Raw genomic sequence first — 16,398 nt, 5'->3', positions numbered from 1 at the left:
GTGAGAAAATGTACTGATATTTAGTGATTGACTTCAGAGGCAGAAAGACCCAGTTTTAAAATCCTAGTGAGACCTCTGTTTAAAGATATCATATATTATGTAAGTTTTTATGATAAATAGTTGTCAGTATACTGTAAATAAAGTCTGGTGAAATAGCAATCAATGAAAACTTCTGGTAAATGCTAACAGGTGGCAACAGAGAATGAAATAAACACCAATTAAACGTCTTCCTGTGTGAAAGTCACGTTCTAATCCTTTAATTCCGTTTCAGTGTAAACATTATAATCACAACATATTATATTCATTGAAAACATGAAAAGAGTCAATCGACTGTCACATCAAAACCGATGATCGCCTCAATATACTGTAATTTATCCTGAAATTAATGTTGTCCTTTGAGGAAATAATAAAGTACACCGTTATGAAGAGATATTTATTAACATTTAATCTCAGAACGATTATAAAGTGAGTATTCAACAGTATAATCTGCCTACGCCCCCCCCCATTTCTCCGTTATGTCGTCAATCACTTTATTGGTTTTGGGCTTATTTTATAGGTCCCTCGATAACTTGCGCCTCACTTATAGTGCGGTCGATGTTTCTGGACCCCGATGTGCGCGAGTTATCGAGGGAGTCGTGTATATCTCTATCTGTAATCTGCATATTGGAAATACAACTGTTATGTCAACATATGTAAAGGGGCACCACTTACCTTTCAAAGATGGAAAGACCATGTGTATCGATATGTATTGTATCGCAGGCTGTGTATCGATATGCAGCACAGGTGTATCGTTTTATCCCTGGTGATTTGTAAGTATTTAATTGCTCCATCATGTAGCGAAAGTGGAGGGATTATGTCCCACACCGCGATGCTTGGGGTTCCAAAAGTACACATGAACTGTACTGTACTTGTGATCTAATTTATGTTTATTTTTTGCAGTGAAATATTTAACACATGTTAAAGGTTTTACACCAGAATTCTGATCATGTTTGTTATTAGATCCCTTTGCCTGTTAAAAAAAAGCAAGTAAAATATTAAATCACCAATGTCTTTTAGAAATAAAAAGAGTTAAGTCAATAATAGTAGCCTGTTAAACACTGTTTGATCCAAACATGGTAGAGATGTCAAGCAAGATGTGAAGATGTCTTTTCATTCTGTTTTCAGTATTTACTGTTACCATAAAAACATTATGTAGCATACATAGTATATAAATTTACAATAATAGACCATATGGTACTAGCAGAAGTTGTTAAAAAAATTGGGAATGGTAGACCATCAGATATTTTCACTAGGAGACCTTTACATAAATTTGGGACCGGAGGATGTGTCATCACTAGATGACTCTTGTTGTCAAAAGTGGGATGTTCCTTCATATTGAACCATTTTTAAGTCTCTGAGGAATGTGGGACAATGAAGGCTCTATCATATCCAGGCCTTCAGGTTTTGAATACTGGAAACTGTATTACAAAATACAAGATCAAACGCAAAAACTCAGCGTGGTCTATTATACTTAACTACAGTATATCTTTTCACTTTGATACAAAAGGAGAAGAATCAAGCTTAAGAGGTCCTAAAATCTGTAACTATTCTATAATTTATTATTGGCCAGGGTAAGTTACAGAATATCATAATTTATGGACTTTGAGTGTTTGTTTTGTACTCAGAAAGTTCAAAAATACATTGTTAATTTTTTTTTAAAAAGTATCAGGTTTGTATCCTGTATATGTTTGCTTCAGAAATTTGGGAATGAAAACAATTCCTATTCACAATTTATCATGATATGATTAAAGTTTATGCAGCCACAGTGAATTATAAAGCCCACAATCCTAAACAACTGCTAGATGTCATGAATGGGGAAGAACAATATCATTACCAGTAATAAAATTGGTATTTTTGTCATGTTTCAGGAGGGGGTGATGGATGTTGACATTCATTTTACAGATGGGACTACTTTTCCTCTACGCCATGTTTCTCCAGAAGATTACTTTCTTGAGGTGACTTCCCTTAATCATCATGTTGTTGGAGTGGCCCCTTATGTAACCCCATATCAGCCCCACATTGTTGCAACTGGGGAGGGAAGCGGAGAGTTAGTCAAGGTGGTATTGAAACTTGGAGAGCAGTGTTTGAAGAAAAAGACGCGTTCTCTTTCAGTCTCTTACTTGAATATTGATGCTGATTTTACGCATAGGGAGGAACATGAGTTTGAATACACATTTCAGAGTGATGCACGTTTTGATACCAACCGAGCTAGCGATCGATGGGAAAATTTGGAATCAAAACCAGTCTTTAATATTAAATTTCCTTCCTCAAAATCAGAGGTCATTGAAAACCAGAAATCCTTTTCCAAGGAAACCAAAGACAAATTAGAAAAGTCTCAGCTACAGAATTTGCCTGTCAGCCATGCACAGTCAGGAGAGGAGGTGAAAATGATTGAGATAGCACATAAAGAACCTCTAAAGGCTGGGGAAATGGATGGATTATCTCCATTGGAGGTTGGCATGTATGTACTCCTTTCTGTGTTCTTGGTGGCTATCTCTGTGTTCCTAATCAATTGCATAGTGTTCATGTACAGGTACAAGAAAAAGCAGAGAGCTTCTAGAAAGAAGGAGGTCTTACATGAAGGGTCCATCAGTAATGCTAAGGACTGGGTGTGGATTGGGCGTGCAACTTTGGAGAGGAATGCAGTCAACACACACTGTGCACAAACATTAATGCCAGAAGAGGATTTCAATGGCAATTGCACACAACCATCTAGTGCACGTAGCTCTGCTCCAAGCAGCAATAGAAACAGTACTGTGTCAACATATAAGGGCTCAGAGTGTAGCATAAGAATAACGACCAACCCTCTGATTGTGATGCAAGAGGGTAATGTTGATGAAACAGAACGGGCTATAGAGATTCCACAGTGGGATTATCAGGCCATGGGAATGACATATGAAGAGCTGCTGGCATACTTTGATAATCTGAAAGAATCAACTGCTTAAATTGGTTATTTACTTAATGAAAATTATTATGTAAGGATGTAATAGAATATGAGTGAATTTATGTATTAATTTGTAATCACAAAAACAATATTTCAAAAACAAGAATTTCACTAAGCATGTATCAAAGGCAGCTTTATTATCTGCCTTGTATCTAAAACACGATTACATAAAGATTTACTAGAATTGTTATTTATTTCCCTCGTATGAAAATTCAGAAAATTTTTCATTTATAATTATGATCTTGCAGGAAGAGTGTGATCTAAACTCTTGTTTATTCTGACAGGTCTGGACTGGTTAATAATACAGCTTAGTCTATACTTGTTTGTAGTCTTAATACTTTAGTACCAGTCTGGTAACAGACATCACAAGTTAATTTTTTTTAAATAGGTAAAGAAATGTAATTTGATTAACACATATTTAATGTAGTGGTTTGTATTTGCATTACAGTCCTACCCGTTTATGTTGACATCCTCGGGCCCGAGGAAATATGTCAACATAGGCAGATGTCGAGATAAGTGTGTGTGTGTGTGTGGGGGGGGGTCTGAAAAAAAAATGCATGTTAAATTTGTCAGTAAGGGGTGACCTGTCATCAATGAGTAGCATTTACACATTGGGAAAACAAACAATGGAAATTTTGAGTACATGAAGACAAAACCAGTGTGAAATACACTTGTATATTGACAAATTACATTTTGGTTACCTTTGTGTATAATAAAATCCACAATAAAATATTGCATTGGTCACATCCTGATATGAAAAACATTCACTACAATATTCAATGTTGGCATTAGCACATGGTTGCATAGTTGTTATTTATATGCTTCAAGTACATGTACTTAAATTGTCCTAGATTTTGGTCAGTCTGTTTCCATCTTATTGAGGCTACCAAGGGATGGGGCTATTCACAGGGAAATGAACACCTGTCAACAAGTTGGTTTAAAAAGTACAAGTATTTAGTTACAGAAGTCATCATGAAAAGTACATAAAAGCGAACAAGAGATATGCGGCTGATATGATTAATGAAGGCATAATATTGTATACATTGACACATGCTAATGAGGTATTAAAAGAAAATGATTCTTACAATACAATATTGTAACAATGTCAGCTCAAGTGGTATACATTTAAAATACACACTGGAGATAACAAGTTATGAATTCTCTCAAAATACAAATACATGTGGCAGTAAAAGATTTTAATGACAAATATACATACATGTGGGGCCCTGAGTGGCCGAGTGGTATAAAGCGCTCTCCGTTACGGATCACTGCCATCTCACTTCTGTCTGCGTGGGTTCGAATCTCGGATTTGGCCAATGTGGGTATGTGAGAAAGCTTGCCAGTAGCTTCTTGTGGGTCGGTGGTTCTTTCTGGGGATTTCTCGGGTTCTTCCTCCACCATTAATACTGGCCGCCATGTATAGCCTATCATGTGCTGAAAAATGGTGTTAAACCCTACAACAACAACAATATATGTACATGTAATTGAGATTATTATCTATAGCATAATCAATGGATAAAATTACAGTAAAATTTTAATTAATTTATCAAGGACCAAATAAAAGCCTGTTTTTTTTTTTTTATCCGACCGCGACATTAAAGCCTGGCAGTAAGATCAGCTAATTGGTGAATAAAGTACAGGTCATATCTGGCCGCTTGCCAACATAAATGATTAGGCGGCAAATTAAAGCATGGCAGCAAGATCAACTAATTGTTGAACAAAGAATGATTCGGAACTGGCAGCTTGTCGACATAGATGATTAGAAAACAAAGGATTTGTTCAAGCTGGGACCAAGGACTTCTGTCGATATGTACGTTTATTTTTTTATCTTGACGTCGACATAAGCATGACAATTTTGGTAGTAATAGTAGACCAAGAGACTGGGACTTTACTTTTGTGTCGAAATACGTGGCTCGTCGGCATAAGTGATGTCAATATAAGTGGGTAGGACTGTATATTGGTTTTTGTTACGTGAGTACATGTTCAAAGTTATAATTTTTAGCTCTCTGCCATGTGAAAATACCTATTTCATTGTTGGTAGTATCCACTTCATGATATTTTTATAGATGTGCATGTGCTTTAATATTATAGACTATATTCATGCACAGGGAAAATAATTTTGAAACCCCTTTACAGTTATTAGACTTCTGTGTATTTTGTGCAGAACATTCATCCAGTTATAATTACTAACTTTTACCAAGTCTTTCTAACAAGCATTTACTATAGAATGGTGAAAATCACATCATGTGATGCCAAAAACTGCGTTTTTACTGTAGTTCATAATACCAGAAAGGTACTACTTACATATTCATTCACTCTCGTGTGCTTTTACAATATTTGCAAGCAATTGCTAAAATATAGTTATTTATTTCTTGATATTCGTTATTATATATATAATCTTGTTTTAAAATAAAGTGCTCAGTGTCTTAATCAAGGAAGTCATCCATGTTCAGGGGCTGCATTTTAAAATGACTTTTTTTGTGGTCCCTTTTCTTAATGCCTTCATGGTCAAACAGAAAGAAGAAACTAGTCCAAATATAGAAATTTAGAGAACATCAGGTGTTCTCTGATGCTTCTTTCATGATTTTATTGGACTGGTAATGCTTATTATACATATATAATAATACTTTTATATTGTAATGTTCAAGATTATATAATTGATACTGTAATGATTACAATTTGTAGGTCATGTAAATTTTTGGTTGATAATATTAAAGCGTTTACAATAAAATATGTACACAATGATAAGATGTTAATATTTATCCTTAAATAATATATCAGGGATAGAAAATCCATTACGTGGTAGACCAGGAAATCTTGAAACTAAAGCTCTGATACCAAATCACTCAAAGTCAGTAATGCCAGACAACTAGCTTTTTCTGTCAGTTGTTTCAAATAAGTGTGTCAGCTATAATGCCAAATCAATAAAATTGGCTTTCTAATGAAATGATGTATAAAATACATTGATATAGATATTTTGGCACAAATTTTCACATAATTTGCAAGAAATCCTCCATGAAATTTTGAATAATTAAGTAACTAGATTGGAAATACCTTAAAGATTTTTAATAGGACATTGGATATTTTTGCTGGACAATTAGATTTTTCAGTCAGATTATCTGGTGGGCAGCCATGCCTTTTGTTAATTTTTCTACCCCTTTATATTGAAAGAATTAAAATCTTTGCGTATAATGATTGGTAGTCCAAGAGGATAATAAAATTTCAGTCTGCTCCCTTATATACTAATTTATAAGTTTGATCCAACTTCAGATGATGTAGATTCTGATCTGCTGTTATGTTGTTTGTTCTACCAAGTCATCCTGACAAACTGTATAGACCCATATTTGTTGGCACATTATGTAAGACGAGATCTGGTTAAGTGCAGTTTGTAGTTGGACTCAACTTATAAGTATACCTATATGGTAATGGAATGTTATCTTTGAAAATGTTATGATGTACAATTATTTTATTCTTTATCATAAGGTACTGCTGCAAATTAATTTTTTTAAACGATTATTTATATGAGTTTTGATAATTTGATATGATAGCTACAGATGCAAAAATTATTGCAAATTAGCTACACAGTAATGAGTGAACAGATTACCAGTGATACGTATGTGTAAGGTTTAATGACAAATTACAGTCCAGGATATGCAGTGCTGAGCAAGTTGAAGCATTAAGAAAAAGGAACACAGAACAAAGATGTATTCAAAATTGGGTAAAATCCTTTTATATATATATATATATATATATATATATATATATATATATATATATATATATATATATATATATAAGTCCCAGACTTTTTAGCTTGAACATCATCAAAGAGGCTGCCCCATTAGACGCCTTTTTTAACATGCAGTATGGTTTATTGGGCCAGTTCAACATCCCAGAACCTAGAGGGGATGATAGTAACAATTTGTGCTGCAAAAGTTACATGGTAGTAATAATGGTAAACATTTTAATTGATGGTAAGGATAAAATAGGTTCAGCCTTTTCAGTTGATCAGTTTAGCATTGAGGGCATTATATTGTAATTTATTTTCAGTTTCAAATAGCTGTATATGTATTTTTAATATTTCATTTGCAAAGCAATTATCAAGAACAAGAGTCAATTGAAATCTCAGGGTAATGTTTCAAATTTGCATATTAAAACACATGTAGCAACACGCTTTTAAGGATTATTTAAAGACATTTGTTTACATTGGAAATTCATTATCACTTTGCAGACAAGATAACTGTTGAGATCTTTTATGCAGTAAAGATTCATTATATTTTGTGTTTAAAATCTGGATTGATTTTTGTGATTTAAAAAGAACACTGTTTTTAAAGTGCTCAACGCATGTCAGTTAATGGTTCAGCTTGTACCACTAGTTTAAACGTCAGTACATAGTTGCATATGAACTCTGCAAGTGATTGGACATAATTTGACATGGTTAAGACTTAGTCACTTACTACCTAATGAAGAAGTAAAACGATTTTTATAATTATATTAACTGCATCAACAGTCTTATGAAAGGAAATGTTTCAGTTATACCAGGGTTGAAAAAAGAATTTGGTTTTGGTATGTAAATTTTATTCTTATCTCTTAGAGCCAGTTCTTGTCAGAGCTAAATTTATTGTGAGTCAGGTAATGAGGATATGGAATAGAAATTCAGTTACACAAGGCTACTCACAAGTTTTAAGATCATGAAGACTCTTGAAGTGTTTTACACAGGGTGATTGAATCATCATCATCATCCAAAAGAGTTTCTCATTGACCCCATTGTTATAGTTCCTAACTCAAAGAATTATGCAAATGTGTGCTTGGACTTTCTCATGTTTAAAAAATGCTGTACAAGAAGCATTGGAACTCTTGAAGCTTAGATCTAAAGGAAAACACTGATCTGATTGTACAAGTATTACCATCATTGGCATACATATTGTATTTCATGCTTTCCAAAAAGTGGAGACTAAACTCTTTTGAGTAAATATGTCTGCTTTTATAAAATCAGTGGTTACTGCACAGTTAGTGACTGGTATTTTTGCACGTTTTTCTTTCTAATTACCCTTGTTTGGGGATATATCTTTAAGAAAGATAATGAAAAGGATGCACCCTAGCCAATACATTTGTTAGTGATTTTTGACTGATTAGAACCTCTCCAATATAAAATAGTTTTTTTAAAAAAGTTAAATATTTCAACATTTCACAAATGGTTATCCTTAATGTGCCAGCAAAACAGCTTCTACACCAATCACTTTAAATCGTAAATGGAATGAGTAACTTAGATTCTGATCTGCTGATGCATTATGGGACATAAAATTTGTGTATGTTCTGTCGGCAGTTGTTATTGTATAATATTTTAATCAGTATGGCACCTGGTTCATGAACTCTTATCTTGTTTATACTTCATTTAAGCGGAATGTGCATGGTTTGTTTTATAATGTTTCGAAAGGGATTTGGTGTGTTGCATTATAAATCAGAAAGGCAAGTTTTGTAGAAGTCGTGTTACAGTAAAAGCAAAAAACAAGGTGGTTTGTGCAATAGATACAAAATAATGTAACCCTGTATGGTCTCTGTATAAAGTAACATTCAATAGAAGAAATGTTATAATATGTAGTTTTCTAAGTAACAGGCATACTTATGAATGATGCCATCTTGTTGAAAGCCATGTTCAAAGATGCTGCCAGAGTATGTCCACAAATTTGTATGAATTTGCACACTTGGAACTCCTGCATATTAGTTCAGTACATTACGAAAATATACTCTGTGCAGCACACAATGTATTTTTTAACTGTTAACTGTTCAAGTGACTTTTACAACAGAAACACACAACCAGTAGAGGTCTCATGGTGCTTGTCACAATAAGTGGTTTTAGGTGGGCAAACTGTGTTGCCATGGAAAAGTAATAAAACTTATTTCAAAAACAGAACTTGATGTTCATGTTTAAACCTTTGGTATGGCCCTTAAAATTAAAATTTACTTAAGGCTTTTGCACACAGCTGAAAATTTGTTTAGCTTTTATATGATACATAGTATGTTATAATTAAATGGAAGATGACGAAATGGTAAACAATAGAGCAACTGGAATGTATTCGAAAAATTGTGACAGAAAAGCAGTTAATGTTAACTAGATGACATAATTTTATGCACATTTTAAACCTTGGATTTGGCTCCTAGAATAAAAATTAGCTATCCAATTGCTTCAGCAATTAGCTGAAAATTTATTTTAATGCAAGATGAAGAAATGCATAAAAAATAGGCAATGGAGATATTACCAGCCAATTTGACTATTGATGTCACACCTGCCTCTTGGACTTATTACATACTGTAATCCTCTTCTCACACAATTTCAGAGAAAAGATAAAAATAATAATACCGTTATTTTATTGTTAAATATTGGTGATATATCCAAGAGATGTCACAAAATATAAAGGTCAAATTGAATTTTGAGATACAATTAGAAGATATGTGTTCTTATGGTAGACTTGCAATAAAACTGCCCTGACAGTGCTCTTGGTTAATCATGCATTACCACATGATGTTACTGACATCTTGTAATAGCAAAAGACCTAGAAGGGAGTTGCCAGTCTGTGTTATATATGTATCTGGTCTGACCAAGCAGGCTATGACATTGAAACACTTATCAAAACTGTACATAACCATGAAGAACAAGCTGGCTAAGCTAGTGATGCATATGCCCATCAGATGGTAGATTGTGAAAGGTGGTTTTCAGCACAGAACAATATTAATACACAGATAAGGAACTGATAAAGCTCAGAAACAATAGATCAATGCTTATACAACTTGAGGGGCATCTTTTGAGAATTTCGATATTAATAGAGCCTAAATGGAGTTGAGCTGGAAGAAAGAGGGAATGATATTTAAGTATTTTGTTAATTATTGAACTAGGGCCATTTCCTACCCCCTCCCCTTTTTTTTCTACTACCCATTATTTTGGTGACAAGGGGGAGTTCCCTCTTTAGGTAAAATCCAGGCAGTACACTCCGCCACACTCCAGTCACATTGACATTTAACTTCAAAGTATCACTGTCATATTGGAAAGTGAGTCACTTTTTATCATTAAGGTTGAGGTTTAAAGCAATTAACTTGCTGGTCGGTGGGAAAAGTAGTTATGTTATTGCAGCAGAAATGGAAATTACTTCTCGTGCCAGTCTGACAGGTATAGTTAGATATCTTCATCTGTTTGCTTGTGAATCAAAACTATTTCTGAAGAAAAAAGTTTCTCTTGGAAAAGAGATACAAGATACATCCCTTTTTGTTTAGATATGGGGATATTCAGTGTTCAAAATGTGTCTGAAGGCTGGTAAAGTTTTGATTCATGGGTCACAATGAATAACCAACTACAGCTTCTTTTAAATTTTGTTCGCAACATGCTTCTTATGTAAGCCAACTGTCTTTTGATCTTGGCCAGTTGAGCAACTGACTAATCCAGATATTGTTTGTAAGGAGTGAACAAACTAAGATCAGTTTAAATTTTAAGTTGGTGATAATTTCATTTATCGGATGGATTAAAGTGAGCAGGGTACAGTAATCTTGTGTGAAATATAAATCAGGGAGATGTACCCATAATAAATAATTTTGTTGTACAGTGTACATAAAACTTGATCCCTTAATGATAATGGTAATAATAATAACAATATTCAGTGCAAGGTATTTGTTCTTAAACCAGTTTTACAAGGCGAACCTTGATACAGTGGTCGCACGTACAATAGCCAGTTTTGCCTTTTTGTATGAGTTGCACTGGTGACATATTTGACTTTTATCAAAACATGTGTATGTAAATTGTATATATGTTTTGGTAATTTTATTGCAGACAATAATTCATTCCCCATTAATTTGTGAAGTTTTGTTGAGTCTGCTTGGAAGATTAACATAGTGACCACTTTGGCATCCCAGTGTATGCCCATCCATATGCATGTCTGTCCAGCCACAACCTAGATAAACCATAATGTTGTACATTTTTACTGCCCTCCTTATCAAAGTTTCCATGGTCAGATTCTTATACTGTGATATAGACACTACCGGTATATATAATAACAAAATGGGTTTTATATGAGCAGACATTTGGTCCCTATTTTCTTTTGTACATAATTCTTTGCAAACTAATGTTGCTCATAGGCTTTAATTTTACTATACAATTGTTTTTTTATGCTTATTTATTTTTATTGCATTTAGTTTATGCAGTTTACATGAATTTACTTGCCATGTTATCCAGATAATGTTTCATAGGAGCTAAGCTGTCGCCAAGGGATAGGCTTTAAGGCTTTTAATGGTGTTATGGTGTATTTTAGCTAATGCTGCACATTAAGTATATCTTTAAACCATCAGGGTGTGATAATTTCTTTAATTTGGAATGTTTCATTCTCTCGCCATTTCTGATGAAGGCATGCCTATTTAAGAAAGCTTGATTCTGCAGTAACTGTTTCAAACTTCTTTGCGTTCATCATAGCTTTTGTCCTACATACAAATCATGTAGATGTTACATTGAAAAAATATATGCCCAATTCAGATTGTGCTTTATGAGTAACTGTTTAACTGATTATGCATTGTAATAATGATTTACAAGGATATGAGTTGTCATTATCTTCAAACCATATTAAGAAAACAGACACGATACAGTAATACTCGCTTATAAGTCGAGTCCAACAGCAAACTGCACAGAGCCAGTTCTGTTCTCGCATAATACAGTGTCCAATCTGGGTCTGTACAGTTTGTTACAAGAATCAGTAGAACAAAGTACATATACCCTGGTTTGCAGGTGCATTATGCTATGGCAGGTTTGGATCTTTGTTGTTTGAAATTTGATTTGTCTTAAAAGTGTATGTACAGTATATGGTTCACTCTGTACAGCTATCCCTTGTTATTGTACACCTCATTAAAGCACATTTCCTGTTATAAGATTTGTGTGGTCATGCATCTCATTTTATTATGTAATACTAACATTATTTGTATAATATACCTAATTATAAGCGATTCTCACTTTAAAGCAGTATAATCTATGGCTACTATATACAGCACTATAATGAGGGAGTGATGTATAGACATTTGCCAGATAATGATGATGGTTTCAGGCCAAAAGTATTTCAGGATATTTGTGGCAAGTGTTTACACACACTAAGCTCAACATGCATGTTCATGATGTTTATGTGATCAGTCACAAGATGAATAATTTACAAAATACCTCAAGAAAATAGCAAAGGTTAGAAGAACATGGCACATGCATGTGAACAGCAGATGTGACTCCAGCAAAGCTAACATCATTTTAAAAAATACATCAATGCAGCTGGATCAGGCCTGATTATTTAAGACTTGGATTTTCTTCTTGCATTTTATTTAAACTTAAAATTTGCAACATTGGTGCGGTGAACATATATCAATGTAAACATTGCTTCCAGATATTAATGTAAGAATATACAGGTGTCTGCATGGGGATTTTCAAAAGAATATTGTTTTTATCAACATGAGCTTATATATATCATTATATATATGATTGACTTGTAATGTTTAAAAGTATTGGACATTTCATAACACTTGAAAATTTGTCAGCAACCAATCACAAGTACAGTAGCACAAAATTTGTGACAGAATTCCTTCATGCTAGTCACAGACATTGACCTTTAAATCCATCTCTATACCTTTCTATATTTATTCTCATTCTTGTTTAAACTATCTCTAAATGCTGTATGTTACTTGTATGTTTAAAGTCCTGCATAGGTTATGCAATAAGATACTGATACAACAGTACAAAACGAACACTGCTTATGATAAAATAGTTTAAGATCCTACAATACTGGCTGCTTCATTGTTGCCATGTAGGTATTGTCTTTTGTAGTATATGTTGCATGATCTTCAGAGATGCCAACTGTTTTAGATCTTGCGGAATTGAATGCAAAATTTAGTTTGCATTTTCTGCATTCACAGTTGATGAAATTCAGGAAAATAAAAAATGTTGGGGAAATTTATTTTGAGCAGTTTTCTATGTTGACACAGATAGGAACAAAAGTACTTCCAAGGTTCTGGTGTTTTTCAAAACTGATCAGTTCCATTTAGGCATTGTGATTGTGTAGACCAGTTAAAAGAACTACTTACCTCCAAAATTGAAGAGTTTGACAAAAAGTTGCTACAAAAGCATGGGTAATTTTATATTGTACAAAAATGTGGTAATTTTACATTGTATAAAAACATGCTAACATATTTTAACTAGGAATTTTTTACTTGGTTCAGATTCAGTTGTATGTCATTGGACTATTACATAACATATGTGCTCAATGAGTTGGTTGACGTAGGCATAATGTACAGAATTGAATAGTGGATTGTCAGATAGCAGAGGTGCTTTACAGTGATGGTGCACTGATGTATTTTGTCACCAGTATGATCTACTGGTACATACAATATAGTTTCTGAGTGTAAAGAAACAGTGTATAGGTCACAATAAACAAGTCGATTAGACGAATTAGATCAAAAATTAAGAGAACAAAATGATGCGGATAATTCGTTAAGACAGATCTTTATGGTTATTGCTTTATCCCAGAGTGTTTAAGAAATTAGAGCTTCAGGAATTGGAAGAATGGATTCACCATTTATTATGATTTGACCTTCATTCTTTCTGACTACAGCTTCATATAGGCAGATTTGAAGATGTATGACACTTTTAACAAATGTGTTAATTATTCCAAATGGGCTGCTTAGATCCTACAAAAATTGAAGCTCGAATTATGATAAACATTTGGAATTGATATCTCTGCATTTGCTTATTAATTTCATAGTATCCTTTATAGAGTAAAACATTTTACCATTTTATCCATTTTCTCCCCCAAATGAATGTTCTGGTAATAAAATTTTGATGACTTGTATGAACATTAGTGGTTAATTCTAGCATGGTAAAATGTATTCTGCTTTTACCATCTTGCAAATGAAGCTGCATGTGCTTGTAAAACTTGGAGCAGTAAAATCTGTATTTATCCTACATGTTCAGAAGGTATACATATCAGTACCTTTAATGTCATACTGCTAAGATAGATTTATTACAGTTCAACCTTGCTGCCTGTTCTGAGATGCAGGAACGTGGGAGTTACACTAATTTTAGAAGAAAATTAATAGTCTTTGGACAACTGACAATGTTAAGATGTATACATATAAGGATTTAAACAGGGAGACAATTTTACATTGTTGTAAAACTTTTTGTAAAGGACCCCTTGTATAAGGGGCACTTGATACCCAGTCATGAATATGGTTGTGCTATATGGTTTTACTCTTCTTTGTTGATTGATCCCTCCAGGGCATTTCTGTTCCATGAACACATTTCTGTATATTATAAACCATTTAAGAAATTTGAAGTAAAAATTCTACAATATTTGTATCTTGTGTAAAAGACGTGTCTAATTTGGTCAGTGGACACATTTATGTTCCAATACTATTTCTTTGCTTGCTGTTAACACATTTTAGATTTATTAATTGATATACCATATGGATTTGTTTTTAAATCAGTTTCAACATCATAAACCCTGATCTGCACTGGCAGATCAACGTCTGAATTGTTTGTTCAGCTGATTGCTCTTAACAAACTGAATAGACCCAGACATGATGGCATATTATGTGATAGCATATCAAGATCTGTGCAGTTGCAATTGAAATATGACTTGCCTGTAAGTATAAATTGTAGATAACCGAGGTTGACATTAATTGATAGAGTCATTGACTTGTCTAAATGATATTAAATTTTGATATGAATCCATTTGTTAGCATTGTAAATGATAACATTGCCATGGCTTAATATTATCTTTTTGCAGATGGATTTCACTGGAGTTATTCTGAATTTGTATAACAGTAATGGTTTGAGCTTGAATAGCCGATTGTTGATGACCAGATGCATACATCAGTTGAGTTACCTATATTGTAAATGATATACAGTTGCGCACGTTTGACCACAAATGTAATGATGTAATATAGTAAGTGCCCCATGTAATTGCCACCTGCTTTTGTTACCTATGTGACTTGCAATACATTAGTACATATATCTTGCTAGTTGTATCACACTTTCTATAATATTCTGCCTTTTCTATCTTCTTAACTACCAATGTGTGTACATTTATCTGTTCTTGTTAAGATTATATAACTACTATATTTGTAAAGTCAGTACCATGGCATTTGTAATGTGTATAAATAAAGTATTGGTGCACTGATCTTTACCAGCAAGGCATTTATTGCAAAATGAAAAGATATAAAGAATTCGCAAAATATATTGGCTCTCTTACATGTATCAGATTTTCTTCCTTGCTGTTTGACAAAGTTTGGTAAGGGTGTTTTTTTTTTTTTATTTTTTAAATCAACATAATCGGTTATATGACGTCGAAGAAATTGGACTAAAGTGCCTTGCCCAGAGTCGAACCAAGCTGACCAACCCAGCCTGGCGTCGGCAGGATTAAAACCAGCACCCTTTCAGGTCATAGTTTCAGCACACTAATTACTCAGTAACAGCAGCTTCCACGCCTGATATGTGTATATCCATAATTTTTTAGAGCCATTTACATTTCTGAAACAAGCCAACAACTATGCAAGCCTTGATGAAACTTTACTTTGATATACATCTTGACTAGGTAGTGTATCATGTACCACAGTGGGTTCCAGAGCTCAATGGTCATGTCATCTCGTGGGTGTCCATCTTGAAAATCTTTATACTCTGCAGCATTGATGGTCATATCAACATAGGGTTTTCGCCAAAAGACTTCTTATGAGATCTTGCTGGTCCGAACTGAAATGGTTCAATGCAGGCATCCAAAATATGGCTGCCATGATGAACGTATTTAAAATCTTGTTATTTATTCTCCAAAATGAGTGGTCATATACGCATTGGGTTTCACCAGAAATCTTCTAATGGTGTATCGTTTGGTCTTTACGAAAATGGCGCTGATCTTACAACCAGTATGGCTGCTACAGCGACAAATTCGAAAACATCGCTCAGGAATATCAGATGATTTCCACACTCGGCAGTTAAAAAGACTAATCTTGAATTCCCGGATATTCTTTCGGACAGTAGGGTGTTTATTTCAGCAGGCATTAGACATAGTGAACTTAAGCTGTGGACACAGGTCAAGTATGCGGCGTCGGTCTGTTGGCCTGAATGCGTTCTGCATAATCTGTTAATTTGGTAATTTTAAGGTTATTGTCAAACACCGCTGGAGTATTCATAAATCCCCTTTAAAGTTTATACAAATGGTGCTATCTTCTGTCAATTTTGCTTGCCTTCACTAAAATTGAAAAACTTTTAAACGACGTTAACGAACACCGCTCATCTAAATTTTGACCAGATCTGTCCGAAAAACATTATCGAATGAAGGGTTTTCCAGTTTACACAAAATTATGCCTATGTGCCTTCAGACATGAGTACCATTTAAAAAATATAGCCTGGG

At 33.9% G+C, this 16,398-nt stretch overlaps 1 protein-coding gene across 1 annotated transcript in view; it reads left to right on the top strand.

Moving 5' to 3' along the window:
- LOC149775361 (transmembrane protein 132B-like) overlaps window positions 1-15,228 on the top strand; it is a 113,707-nt gene extending 98,479 nt beyond the window's left edge. The window contains exon 9 of the mRNA XM_089943856.1: window positions 1,908-15,228. Coding sequence (XP_089799982.1) covers window positions 1,908-2,984 — 1,077 coding nt within the window. The 3' untranslated portion in view covers window positions 2,985-15,228. The remainder of the gene's footprint in view (window positions 1-1,907) is intronic.
- The last annotated feature ends 1,170 nt before the right edge of the window (window positions 15,229-16,398 follow it).

Source organism: Sinohyriopsis cumingii, chromosome 19, assembly GCF_028554795.1.
Source record: "Sinohyriopsis cumingii isolate HCF-2022 chromosome 19, ASM2855479v2, whole genome shotgun sequence".
In the NCBI taxonomy this organism is placed as follows: domain Eukaryota; kingdom Metazoa; phylum Mollusca; class Bivalvia; order Unionida; family Unionidae; genus Sinohyriopsis; species Sinohyriopsis cumingii.
This window is presented reverse-complemented; position numbering and strand designations above follow the sequence as displayed.